Raw genomic sequence first — 15,000 nt, forward strand, 5'->3', positions numbered from 1 at the left:
CTTGTTCAGCATTTCTCTTGTTAGAGTAATGTCATGGGCTTGTCTCATGTGATTCCTAGGGGCACCAGATTGAAGATGGTATGTCAAACGCCTCGTCAGCTTGGTCGACGTCATACCTATGTACTTACATTGAAGGTTACATCCTTCGTGGGGGCAAGTGTACATGTATACAACGCTTGACTGCTGTTGAGAGTTCTCCGTCGGCTTCGGGCTGTTTTTGATAAGGAGTTCGGAAGTCTTCTTGGTTTTGTAGAATATTATCAGGTTTATGTTTTGGTTAGGAGTAGTGCTTTTTACTCCTTTACGGATTATTTCTTTCATTATTCTTTCCTCTTTTATATGTTCACTGTGCATGGTTGATTTGTAATATAATTTTATTGGGGGTGTTGTGGTTTCTGTTCTAGGTTCTGAATTATACCAACGGTCCAAGTGTCTTCTTATAGCAGCGTTTATTTCCGCGTTGCTATATCCGTTGTTCACCAATACCTGAGTTACTCTTTCAAACTCTCTACTCACGTTGCTCCATTCAGAGCAGTGGGTAAGCGCTCGACGAATATAAGCATTGAGAACACTGGCTTTGTATCTTTGGGGGCACTCACTTCTACCGTTCAGGCATAATCCTATGTTGGTGGGCTTGGTATATACGTTGGTGCTTAAAGAGGTTCCTGTTTTTGTTATTAGTACATCCAAGAATGGCAGACTGTTATTTTCACTATTTTCATGTGTAAATCGGAGTACTGACTCTCTCTCTAGGTGTCTTTTTAGGTCAATTAGTTCATCTGAGTCTTTTACTATTACGAATATGTCATCTACATAACGGCAGTATACAGTTGGTTTTTGTCTGCTACTGAAGACCCTATCTTCGATGGTTCCCATATAAAAATTAGCAAATAAAACTACTAAGGGGGAGCCCATTGCTACTCCGTCTATTTGTAAATACATGTCTCCTTGTGGACTGATGAAAGGGGCTTCCTTTGTGCATGCTTCGAGAAGACTTTTCAAGTGTGGCTCAGGTATGTCTAATTTGGGGGTGCTCTCGTCTCTGTATACTCTGTCCAGTATCATTCCTATGGTTGTGTCGACTGGGACGTTGGTAAAAAGGGATTCAACGTCCAGGGAAGCGATGATTCCATCGGGCTGGGTAGATTTGATCAATTCTAGGAAATCTGCTGATGATTGTAGACTAAACTTACTTGGAGTGTATGGAGTTAGGAGTTCATTGAGTTTCTTTGCCAGGTGATAAGTTGGGGTTGGTATTTGGCTGATTATAGGGCGTAGTGGGTTACCTGGTTTATGCGTCTTAACATTGCCGTAGGCATATCCTAAGCCATAGTCGCCTTGAAGTTTATTGAAATGCACACTACCTTTCTTTGCGTTGATTGCTGTAATTGTTTTGTTTACTTTCCGCTTAAGGTCTTCTACGGGGTTCCTCGTGATTCGTTGAAATTTGGAGTCGTCACTTAGGATGTCGCTAATTTTGTTCATGTATTCATGGGTAGGAATCAATACATATGCTGCTGTTTTGTCGGCTTTTCTTATTGTTTTGTCTTTCAGATTTTTTAGTTGTTTCGCTGCTTCTTTGAGTCGTGGGGTTAAGATTGTAGATGAATATGTTCCTCGTTTTTTCGCTGCTTCTGCAAGTAGTTCAGCTTGAAGTGTGTCAGTGGTGATGACTTTTTTGTTGTCTTCTAGAGTAATGTCATGAGACAAGCCCATGACATTACTCTAACAAGAGAAATGTTGAACAAGAATACTTGAATAATAGACAAAACCCAAGATTCAAGAAGATTACAAATTCTTGAGGTAATTCACATAAGAATAGAGCGACCTACCATGAACACCCAAATCACGGAACTATTTACTCTACCCACCATGAGAGTAAGGACAAGACAAGAACATATCGATGCCAACACAGAAGTTATGTTGGACAACACAATGTCCAACATAACAGGCCAATTACACTGGATTAATCTTTGTGTTTAGATAGGAGATGCCTCGTATGGGCCAATAAGCCTTCTGCAGCCCCTATGTTTATCCCTTATGTATCCCCCCATGTTTTCACCTTCATTGTATTATCACCTGACCTAATGCGGGTATAAAATCAACTAGTATTGTAAGATCTGTTCACTTGAGAATGAACCATGGAGGTTCGAAACGTCGTATAAATTATGCAAATAAGTGTAATACACTCTATAGTAAATCACTTCTTTTCTTCACCTTAAAAGTACGAAAATGAGTTTTGGAGAACTCCTATTTCAATTAAGCCCTGATGCTAAGAAAATAGTTAGAGGGATAGAAGCCCTAAACCAGAAAATAATAAATACAGAATATGCGGTCATATTCAATGAAACATGTTTGAAAGAAAACCTGCTGCCAGTATACACCAATATAAACCCACATGACCCAGCAGTCCGCAATACAGAGTTTACCTATAGGTATAGGCAAGAGCTCATTCGGCATCAACTAAACAAGAAGAAGGAAGCCCTCCAAACCTTTATAGAGCAGGCGGAGCATCTGTTAAACAAATGGACCCAGTACGACATCCCTATCCAACTCAAGCAAACCATCAACAGTGAACTATTTAACCTGAAACAACAACATAAAACTCTTGTAGAAACAAAGACACTCCGTAAGTTAACATCCCTAAACGGTGGACAGCTAAAAATCCCTCGTCCTAAAGATGGCTACTTTAACCTGACTTCTTATGATCTTACCCAGGACCAACGAGACCTCTTAAATCTTGGTCTAAATTGTCAATTCTTATCTAAACCAAAGATGCATCAAAAACGCCTGGAAATCGAAATGCTTCTGGACGATATCCATAAGCTAGAAGACAACAAAAAAGTCATCACCACTGACACACTTCAAGCTGAACTACTTGCAGAAGCAGCGAAAAAACGAGGAACATATTCATCTACAATCTTAACCCCACGACTCAAAGAAGCAGCGAAACAACTAAAAAATCTGAAAGACGTAACAATAAGAAAAGCCGACAAAACAGCAGCATATGTATTGATTTCTACCCATGAATACATGAACAAAATTAGCGACATCCTAAGTGACGACTCCAAATTTCAACGAATCACGAGGAACCCCGTAGAAGACCTTAAGCGGAAAGTAAACAAAACAATTACAGCAATCAACGCAAAGAAAGGTAGTGTGCATTTCAATAAACTTCAAGGCGACTATGGCTTAGGATATGCCTACGGCAATGTTAAGACGCATAAACCAGGTAACCCACTACGCCCTATAATCAGCCAAATACCAACCCCAACTTATCACCTGGCAAAGAAACTCAATGAACTCCTAACTCCATACACTCCAAGTAAGTTTAGTCTACAATCATCAGCAGATTTCCTAGAATTGATCAAATCTACCCAGCCCGATGGAATCATCGCTTCCCTGGACGTTGAATCCCTTTTTACCAACGTCCCAGTCGACACAACCATAGGAATGATACTGGACAGAGTATACAGAGACGAGAGCACCCCCAAATTAGACATACCTGAGCCACACTTGAAAAGTCTTCTCGAAGCATGCACAAAGGAAGCCCCTTTCATCAGTCCACAAGGAGACATGTATTTACAAATAGACGGAGTAGCAATGGGCTCCCCCTTAGTAGTTTTATTTGCTAATTTTTATATGGGAACCATCGAAGATAGGGTCTTCAGTAGCAGACAAAAACCAACTGTATACTGCTGTTATGTAGATGACATATTCGTAATAGTAAAAGACTCAGATGAACTAATTGACCTAAAAAGACACCTAGAGAGAGAGTCAGTACTCCGATTTACACATGAAAATAGTGAAAATAACAGTCTGCCATTCTTGGATGTACTAATAACAAAAACAGGAACCTCTTTAAGCACCAACGTATATACCAAGCCCACCAACATAGGATTATGCCTGAACGGTAGAAGTGAGTGCCCCCAAAGATACAAAGCCAGTGTTCTCAATGCTTATATTCGTCGAGCGCTTACCCACTGCTCTGAATGGAGCAACGTGAGTAGAGAGTTTGAAAGAGTAACTCAGGTATTGGTGAACAACGGATATAGCAACGCGGAAATAAACGCTGCTATAAGAAGACACTTGGACCGTTGGTATAATTCAGAACCTAGAACAGAAACCACAACACCCCCAATAAAATTATATTACAAATCAACCATGCACAGTAAACATATAAAAGAGGAAAGAATAATGAAAGAAATAATCCGTAAAGGAGTAAAAAGCACTACTCCTAACCAAAACATAAACCTGATAATATTCTACAAAACCAAGAAGACTTCCGAACTCCTTATCAAAAACAGCCCGAAGCCGACGGAGAACCCTCTACAGCAGTCAAGCGTTGTATACATGTACACTTGCCCCCACGAAGGATGTAACCTTCAATGTAAGTACATAGGTATGACGTCGACCAAGCTGACGAGGCGTTTGACATGCCATCTTCAATCTGGTGCCCCTAGGAATCACATGAGACAAGCCCATGACATTACTCTAACAAGAGAAATGTTGAACAAGAATACTTGCATAATAGACAAAACCCAAGATTCAAGAAGATTACAAATTCTTGAGGCAATTCACATAAGAATAGAGCGACCTACCATGAACACCCAAATCACGGAACTATTTACTCTACCCACCATGAGAGTAAGGACAAGACAAGAACATATCGATGCCAACACAGAAGTTATGTTGGACAACACAATGTCCAACATAACAGGCCAATTACACTGGATTAATCTTTGTGTTTAGATAGGAGATGCCTCGTATGGGCCAATAAGCCTTCTGCAGCCCCTATGTTTATCCCTTATGTATCCCCCCATGTTTTCACCTTCATTGTATTATCACCTGACCTAATGCGGGTACAAAATCAACTAGTATTGTAAGATCTGTTTACTTGAGAATGAACCATGGAGGTTCGAAACGTCGTGTAAATTATGCAAATAAGTGTAATACACTCTATAGTAAATCACTTCTTTTCTTCACCTTAAAAGTACGAAAATGAGTTTTGGAGAACTCCTATTTCAATTAAGCCCTGATGCTAAGAAAATAGTTAGAGGGATAGAAGCCCTAAACCAGAAAATAATATATATATAATATATATATATATATATATATATATATATATATATATATATACATATATATATATATATATATATATATATATATATATATATATATATATATATATATATATATATATGCGAACAAGCCAGAATGGTCCCCTGGACAATATGCAACTGAAAACTCACACCCCAGAAGTGACTCGAACCCATACTCCCAGAAGCAACGCAACTGGTATGTACAAGACGCCTTAATCCACTTGACCATCACGACCGGACATAATGAGGTGATAGCCGAGGCTATTTGAACCACCCCACCGCCGGCACTCGGATAGTAATCTTGGGCATAGCATTTTTACCAAATCACCTCATTCTTAGGGGCACACGTGAGGAACACAAATGCGAACAAGCCAGAATGGTCCCCTGGACAATATGCAACTGAAAACTCACACCCCAGAAGTGACTCGAACCCATACTCCCAGAAGCAACGCAACTGGTATGTACAAGACGCCTTAATCCACTTGACCATCACGACCGGACATAATGAGGTGATAGCCGAGGCTATTTGAACCACCCCACCGCCGGCACTCGGATAGTAATCTTGGGCATAGCATTTTTACCAAATCACCTCATTCTTAGGGGCACACGTGAGGAACACAAATGCGAACAAGCCAGAATGGTCCCCTGGACAATATGCAACTGAAAACTCACACCCCAGAAGTGACTCAAACCCATACTCCCAGAAGCAACGCAACTGGTATGTACAAGACGCCTTAATCCACTTGACCATCACGACCGGACATAATGAGGTGATAGCCGAGGCTATTTGAACAACCCCACCGCCGGCACTCGGATAGTAATCTTGGGCATAGCATTTTTACCAAATCACCTCATTCTTAGGGGCACACGTGAGGAACACATTTGGTAAAGGTGATTTGGTAAAATGCTATGCCCAAGATTACCGTCCGAGTGCCGGCGGTGGGGTGGTTCAAATAGCTTCGGCTATCACCTCATTATGTCCGGTCGTGATTGTCAAGTGGATTAAGGCGTCTTGTACATACCAGTTGCGTTGCTCCTGGGAGTATGGGTTCGAGTCACTTCTGGGATGTGAGTTTTCAGTTGCATATTGTCCTGGGGACCATTCAGGCTTGTTTGCATTTGTGTTCCTCACGTGTGCCCCAAAGAATGAGGTTATTTGGTAAAATGCTATGCCCAAGATTACCATCCGAGTGCCGGCGGTGGGGTGGTTCAAATAGCTTCGGCTATCACCTCATTATGTCCGGTCGTGATGGTCAAGTGGATTAAGGCGTCTTGTACATACCAATTGCGTTGCTCCTGGGAGTATGGGTTCGAGTCACTTCTGGGATGTGAGTTTTCAGTTATATATATATATATATATATATATATATATATATATATATATATATATATATATATATATATATATATATATATATATATATATATATACATGCATATTGTGTTGTGTATGTTTTAAGGCCACATTTTTATCATGTATTTTTGTACAATAAATTTCCCTATATATACAAATATATAAGGGGGCGGTAGGAGTGAATGTACTCACGAGGTTCGAGATGTTGAAGGTGTGTGCGTCACTGAGTTTATTATCGCCCAGGTAGAGGTGAGTGAGGTTGGTGAGGCTCCAAAGATCGGTGGGTAGCTCAGCCAGTTTATTACTTGATACATCCAACAACTCCAGTGAGGCCAAATCTGCAGATCATTATATACACAGTGAGCGGATCTTACCTCATTATGCTGGCGAATGACTGCAATATGCTAACATATGATTGTGGTATGCCGGGACGGGACTGGTATGGTGGTTTATGACTGATTTATGTTGGCACATGACTGCGATATGCTTTTTAGTAGTATAAACCGAGACTATGGGGAGCCATTTCCATTTGTTTCAACGGCATCCCATTGGCCCCTGATATTTTTCCATAAACATGGGGTCACAGCATCCCGATGGCTCCTGAATATCTTCCTTGAACGTGGGTGATTGCACCCAATTGGGTTATTATTTTTTTCCAAAAACATGGGTGATGGTTCTCTTCTGATCCCTGATTTTTTTCCCGTGGAGATTAGACGCCTTTTTTCTGACCTCTGACATTTGTCCATGAAGATTAAATGGCCCCATTCAGTCATCCCTAAACCTCGGCCAGGCACACAGTTCCAGTCATCCCTAAACCTCGGCCAGGCACACAGTTCCAGTCATCCCTAAACCTCGGCCAGGCACACAGTTCCAGTCATCCCTAAACCTCGGCCAGGCACACAGTTCCAGTCATCCCTAAACCTCGGCCACGCACACAGTTCCAGTCATCCCTAAACCTCGGCCAGGCACACAGTTCCAGTCATCCCTAAACCTCGGCCAGGCACACAGTTCCAGTCATCCCTAAACCTCGGCCAGGCACACAGTTCCAGTCATCCCTAAACCTCGGCCACGCACACAGTTCCAGTCATCCCTAAACCTCGGCCAGGCACACAGTTCCAGTCATCCCTAAACCTCGGCCAGGCACACAGTTCCAGTCATCCCTAAACCTCGGCCAGGCACACAGTTCCAGTCATCCCTAAACCTCGGCCAGGCACACAGTTCCAGTCATCCCTAAACCTCGGCCAGGCACACAGTTCCAGTCATCCCTAAACCTCGGCCAGGCACACAGTTCCAGTCATCCCTAAACCTCGGCCAGGCACACAGTTCCAGTCATCCCTAAACCTCGGCCAGGCACACAGTTCCAGTCATCCCTAATGTTCAGTGATGTCATCAGCCACACAGTCATCATCTTCTCCCAATAAGTCCATTTTTTATAGTACATATTTAATCCCATTTTCAATTATTTAATATCAAATCTCATTTTCAAAGAATATTTCTAGTTAAACGATTGAATATTAAACGTAAGAATGAAATTGCAGAAGGCATTTTGGGGGAACAATTTAGTATCTCCTATTTATTTACAACCATGTTCAACCACCCATTAATTACCACTATGCAAATGGAATAAGCTGTATAAGGTCTATACATAAAAAAGAAGGAAATAATCGCAATCTTCACACCCCTTGCCCATATCATTCCTAAATATATTATAAACTGATCTATTGTTTAATTATACCCCTATTATTATACCTGTTATTATACCCCTATTATTATACCTGTTTATCCACTTATACCCTTCAGTCACGTTGCCAATCAATAAGCAGAAGGCCCTATTAATATACCCTGATTATGCCCATTTATCTGCTTGTACACTTTATTCTTTGCCTAACTATTTGTTTCAATTCACTTTAGTAATAAGAAAAAGACCATGTAAATTGTGAGAAAGACTGTTAGCTCCCAAATCTAGAGTTTGTTTATTCGTACTAATAATTTTTAGTGTATCACCAAAGATCACTGTTACATATGAACATATGAATTATTGGAACCGTATATCTCCAATCATCATGACAGAATGTGTGTTTAAAATCTCCAAGCTAGCAGCAGATATATATATTTTAAAACATATTTCTCAAAAACAACTCGTCCTGTAACACCTATCAATGATTTATGAAAGTGATATACACTGCAGTTCTTAATGGTAAGTAACAGTACATAGCTGACATGGCATTGTAGCCTACTCATTAGCACCAAGGCGTTTGTACCGTCCAATGTGGAGTTATGTCAGCGGAGTGTTTAACATCGCAGGCGGGCCAATGAGGTTTAGTATCAACTTGTATATTGCTTACTATTCCCTTGCTAATATATTAAATTCATTAATCCTACCTTACCTAACACATTCATCCTAGCCAAACCTAACACACACACACACACACACACACACACAAACACACACACACACACACACACACACACACACACACACACACACACACACACACACACACAAATTTTGATTTTGAGGAGATGGATATTCAGGGCTGTGAAGGTTTCAGTGACTACATAGCAGGTACTGTAACAAATGGAGGGAAAAAAATTATAGTTGCAGTCATATATAATCCACCACCAAATGACAGAAGACCTAGACAGGAATATGATAGAAACAACATGGACTACTAATTATGGGAGACTTCAACCATGGGAAGATAGATTGGAAGAACAGAGACCCGCACGGAGGACCAGAAACATGGAGAGCTAAGCTGCTGGACGTGGCAACAAGAAACTTTCTAAGCCAGCACACCAAAGAACCAACAAGAATGAGAGGAGAAGATGAACCAGCAATGCTTGATTTGATATTTACCCTAAATGAATGGGATATAAGGGAAGTTAAGATGGAAGCGCCCTTGGGAATGAGTGACCACAGTGTATTGAACTTTGAGTACCTGGTAGAGCTAGGACTTATCTCCCCCCAAAAAGAACTAGGAATCAAAAGGCTGGCATACCGAAAGGGGAATTATGAACAGATGAGAAGTTTCCTAAGTGAAATACCTTGGGACACAGACCTCAGAGACAAGTTTGTACAGGGTATGATGGACTATGTTACCCAAAAGTGTCAGGAGGCAGTAAACAGGTTCATCCCGGCCCAAAGGGAAAAATCCGAGAAGCAACAGAAGAATCCATGGTATAATAGGGCATGTATGGAAGCGAAGAAACTGAACAAAAAGGCGTGGAGGAACTTCCGGAATAACAGAACACCAGAAAGCAGAGAGAGATACCAGAGAACCAGGAATGAGTACGTCAGGGTGAGAAGAGAAGCAGAGAAAAATTTTGAAAATGATATAGCAAACAAAGCCAAGACCGAACCAAAGCTACTCCACAGTCACATCAGAAGGAAAACAACAGTGAAAGAACAGGTATTGAAACTTAGAACAGGCGAGGACAGGTATACAGAGAATGACAGAGAGGTGTGTGAGGAACTCAACAAGAGGTTCCAGGAGGTCTTCACAATAGAACAGGGTGAGGTCACTGTGCTAGGAGAAAGGGAGGTAAACCAGGCGGCCTTGGAGAAGTTCGAAATTACGAGAGAGGAGGTCAAGAGACACCTGCTGGATCTGGATGTTAGAAAGGCTGTTGGTCCAGATGGGATCTCACCATGGGTACTGAAAGAGTGTGCAGAGGCACTTTGCTTGCCACTCTCCATAGTGTATAGTAAGTCACTAGAGACGGGAGACCTACCAGAAATATGGAAGACGGCGAATGTGGTCCCAATATACAAAAAGGGCGACAGACAAGAGGCACTGAACTACAGGCCAGTGTCCTTGACTTGTATACCATGCAAGGTGATGGAGAAGATCGTGAGAAAAAACCTGGTAGCACATCTGGAGAGAAGGGACTTCGTGACAAATCGCCAACATGGATTCAGGGAGGGTAAATCTTGCCTTACAGGCTTGATAGAATTCTATGATCAGGTGACACAGATTAAGCAAGAAAGAGAGGGTTGGGCGGACTGCATTTTCTTGGATTGTCGGAAAGCCTTTGACACAGTACCGCATAAGAGGCTGGTACATAAGCTGGAGAGACAGGCAGGTGTAGCTGGTAAGGTGCTCCAGTGGATAAGGGAGTGCCTAAGCAATAGGAAGCAGAGAGTTACGGTGAGGGGTGAGACCTCCGATTGGCGTGAAGTCACCAGTGGAGTCCCACTGGGCTCTGTACTCGGTCCTATCTTGTTTCTGATATATGTAAATGATCTCCCGGAGGGTATCGATTCATTTCTCTCCATGTTTGCGGACGATGCTAAAATTATGAGAAGGATTAAAACAGAAGAGGACTGTTTGAGGCTTCAAGAAGACCTAGACAAGCTGAAGGAATGGTCGAACAAATGGTTGTTAGAGTTTAACCCAACCAAATGTAATGTAATGAAGATAGGTGTAGGGAGCAGGAGGCCAGATACAAGGTATCATCTGGGAGAGGAAATTCTTCAGGAGTCAGAGAAAGAAAAAGACTTGGGAGTTGATATCACGCCAGACCTGTCTCCTGCAGCACATATCAAGAGGATAACATCGGCGGCATATGCCAGGCTGGCCAACATACGAACGGCATTCAGAAATTTGTGTAAAGAATCATTCAGAACTTTGTATACCACATATGTCAGACCAATCCTGGAGTATGCGGCACCAGCATGGAGTCCATATCTAGTCAAGGATAAGACTAAACTGGAAAAGGTTCAAAGATTTGCCACCAGACTAGTACCCGAGCTGAGAGGTATGAGCTACGAGAAGAGACTACGGGAATTAAACCTCACTTCGCTGGAAGACAGAAGAGTTAGGGGGGACATGATCACCACATTCAAGATTCTTAAGGGAATTGATAGGGTAGATAAAGACAGGCTATTTAACACAAGGGGCACACGCACAAGGGGACACAGGTGGAAACTGAGTGCCCAAATGAGCCACAGAGATATTAGAAAAAACTTTTTAGTGTCAGAGTGGTTGACAAATGGAATGCATTAGGAGGTGATGTGGTGGAGGCTGACTCCATACACAGTTTCAAGTGTAGATATGATAGAGCCCAATAGGCTCAGGAACCTGTACACCTGTTGATTGACGGTTGAGAGGCGGGACCAAAGAGCCAGAGCTCAACCCCCGCAAACACAAATAGGTGAGTACAACTAGCTGAGTACAACTAGGTGAGTACAACTAGGTGAGTACACACACTTAAAGGCAACTTTGGAACCATTATTCATCGGAGTGAAATCTCCAGAGCTAATATATTTAATAATAATATTCTTCAAATCGTTTGGACCAACAATCCCAAACTAACCTCATCATAGGTTTAACAAAATACATTAATACATTTTATATTTTGTATTAATAATATTATTGGTTTACATTCTTGTTTAAAAAAAATACAAAAGGAAAACACTTAATTTTAGATGATAAACTTTGTAATCGCAGTTGTGGATCATTGCTAGGAGATCTAGAGCAGTTCCTCAACTATTTTGAATCTGATAATTTCCTTCACAACAACAAAAACAATAACAACAGTAATTATGTAACACTGTAGCTAGATAGTGAGCTATATTCCACAGGTTATTATCATACATCTGGCAACTCAGCGAGATTGGTCTATGAACTGAGATACTCTCATTCTCAAACCTGGAAAATTACACAAAAATACACCTATAGTTGTAAATCATTAATTATGAAGTGCTAAGTTCATTCAAAATAGCCACCCAAATATTGTACCACAATTTTGGAATCGTACTCATACTTGGGACTGGTCACTTTATTCATAGGCTAAACATTCCCAGACCTCGAAACATGCATAAAAATCCTAATTTTGATCCACAAAATAGCTAACCTGTTTCCGAGCCTACAGTCACACATACGCACATACATACATACATACATACATACATACATACATACATACATACATACATACATACATACATACATACATACATACATACACACATGCATGCATACATGCATGCATACATACATACATACATACATACATACATACATACATACATACATACATACATACATACATACATACATACATTCATATACATACATACATACATACATACATACATACATACATACATACATACATACATACATACATACATACATACATCATACATACATACATATACATACATATATACACACATGTATGCATACATAACAAATTATAACAAATTAAGATAACATAGTCTAATATCAAGTGAACAAATTACACACAAAATAAGTCCGTCGTGTGTGTGTAAACAAGGGCCACTTGGAGGTAGGCCCACCCCAGTACCCTCTTGTGTGTGTATTCTTTCAAATAGTGTAACGTACTCAGGTAACTAGTGCCCAGACACAGAAACTAGACGCCTCTACTGTATGATAACTAGTGGGAAAATGCAAGTAATGTAATCTAACAAGTGAACAAAACAAATTAAGAGTGCGACACGTGGTAGCAACAGTGGCCGTCCATACAGCCTCCTCCAGGCCTATCTCAAGTTGGTAAACACCCACGGTCAACACCCACGGCCAGCTCCCACGGCCAGCACCCGCGGTCAACTCCCCCACCGGTCAACACCCCACCTTGTAAGACCATCACCACTGAACAGAAGTGTTAAAAAAAAATGGCTTTGATAAAAACGTGCATAGAATGCAACATGAAGGTAGATTACCAACAGAGCTTTCAATGCCAACTCTGTTCAGCAGCCATACACAAAAAATGTGCCAACATGACTAACAATTCAAGGAGAAATGGTCCCAGTGACCACTCTGTGTACTGGCTCTGCAAAAAGGATGATGTAACTTTTTTGAAATTGATGGAAATCCTGGATAAAACTCCCGCCGAAAACAGAGAATTACTAATTAATGCCTGCATAGCAATTTCTAATGTCTTCAAACAAACTGTACATGACACCAAGGTACAACCAGCTGTAGCACAGAGCTCTGTGGCAGCGGCGCCTGAGCAGGGCGCGGAGTCGGGGATGCCTGAGCAGGGCACGGAGTCGGGGATGCCTGAGCAGGGCGCGGAGTCGGGGATGCCTGAGCAGGGCGCGGAGTCGGGGATGCCTGAGCAGGGCGCGGAGTCGGGGATGCCTGAGCAGGGCACGGAGTCGGGGACCCCTGAGCAGTGCGCGGTGTCGCAGGCACCGGAGCAGAGCGCGGTGTCACAGGCACCGGAGCAGAGCACAGTGTCGGGGGCGCCGCAGCAGAGTGCGGTCCCTGGCAGAGGGAAACAAACAAAACAAGGCCCCAAAATCTGTTGGTATTACAGATGGGCTACCTGTAAGCATGGGGAATCGGGAAGAATAAATGGAACATGTACACACAATCACCCTAGAAAGTGCAGAAACCTCCTCAATACAGGTAAATGTACCAAAAGCTGTGAATTCTTTCACCCAGAAATTTGCAAGAACTCTTTGGACAGGAAAGAGTGCTTCAATGCTGAATGCCCAGCTTTTCATATAAGAGGTACCAGGCGAATAAAACCGACAGACTACCACTATGAAAACAGCCACTACTCCATCAACCGGGATAATTTTTTAGCAAGAGGAGGAGGAGAAGAATGGCTAAAAATGACCAGACTCTACCACCAACTCGGTCAAATGCTAGAGAGGACGCAAACACAGTGGCCTCCTTACCAGAGCCTCAGATATTAACACCAATTAAAGCATCCAGCACTTCCACTAACACGATAACATCATTTATATTTGCCAACATCCAGGGTATAAAAACACGCAAATCCAACAAAGTTCATTTTATAGATGGTCTCCTTCATGAGGCAAATGCAGTGTTTGCAGCCCTAACGGAAACTCACACAAAGGACTACCTTGATGGTGAAATATGGATCCCAGAATACAATCTCTTCAGATGTGATAGGAAACACCGGCTTCAGGGTGGGGTCAGCCTCTACATCAAAGACACACTCATCTGTACTGAGCTGCTAAACACCTCAAATGATATGGTGGAAGTGCTGATAGTCAAAATAGAGATCCTAAATGTAGTTGTTGTCCTTGTATATAAGTCACCGGAGGCAAACCCTCAGCAGTTTAAAGACCAACTAATGAAAATAGAGCACTGCTTGGAAAACCTCACAAATCCAGCTCCGAACATCATCCTGCTTGGGGACTTCAACCTACGGCACCTGAAATGGAAGCACCTGGCTAATACAGTAATATCAGAAAGAATACCAGGAAGTAGCCTAAATGAGCAGGCACATGCAAATGACCTGCTACGGATGTGCGATAGGTTTGCCTTAAACCAGCAAATAGTAGAACCAACTAGGAAGGAGAACACGCTGGACCTCATTTTCACTAATAATGATGAGTTGATCGGGAACATAATGATTACAAATACCTGTTACTCAGATCACAACTTAATTGAGGTACTGACAACCATGGGGAATGGACCTCCAAAACCAGTCCAGATTCCCGGTGGAGGAGATTTCAGCAAATTCAACTTCAATAATAAACGGATAAACTGGGAGCAAATAAACCAGGACTTCACAGAAATAAACTGGGAAGAACAG

At 41.9% G+C, this 15,000-nt stretch overlaps 1 protein-coding gene across 2 annotated transcripts in view; it reads right to left on the reverse strand.

Annotated features, from left to right (window-relative positions):
- The window catches only part of LOC123749165 (leucine-rich repeat-containing G-protein coupled receptor 4), a 93,959-nt gene that overhangs the window by 47,764 nt on the left and 31,195 nt on the right, over positions 1-15,000 (reverse strand). For both annotated transcript variants that reach the window (XM_069323633.1, XM_069323637.1), the window contains one exon: positions 6,652-6,797. In XM_069323633.1, the coding sequence (XP_069179734.1) occupies positions 6,652-6,797 (146 nt within the window). The remainder of the gene's footprint in view (positions 1-6,651; positions 6,798-15,000) is intronic.

This window comes from Procambarus clarkii, chromosome 2 (assembly GCF_040958095.1).
Source record: "Procambarus clarkii isolate CNS0578487 chromosome 2, FALCON_Pclarkii_2.0, whole genome shotgun sequence".
NCBI lineage: Eukaryota > Metazoa > Arthropoda > Malacostraca > Decapoda > Cambaridae > Procambarus > Procambarus clarkii.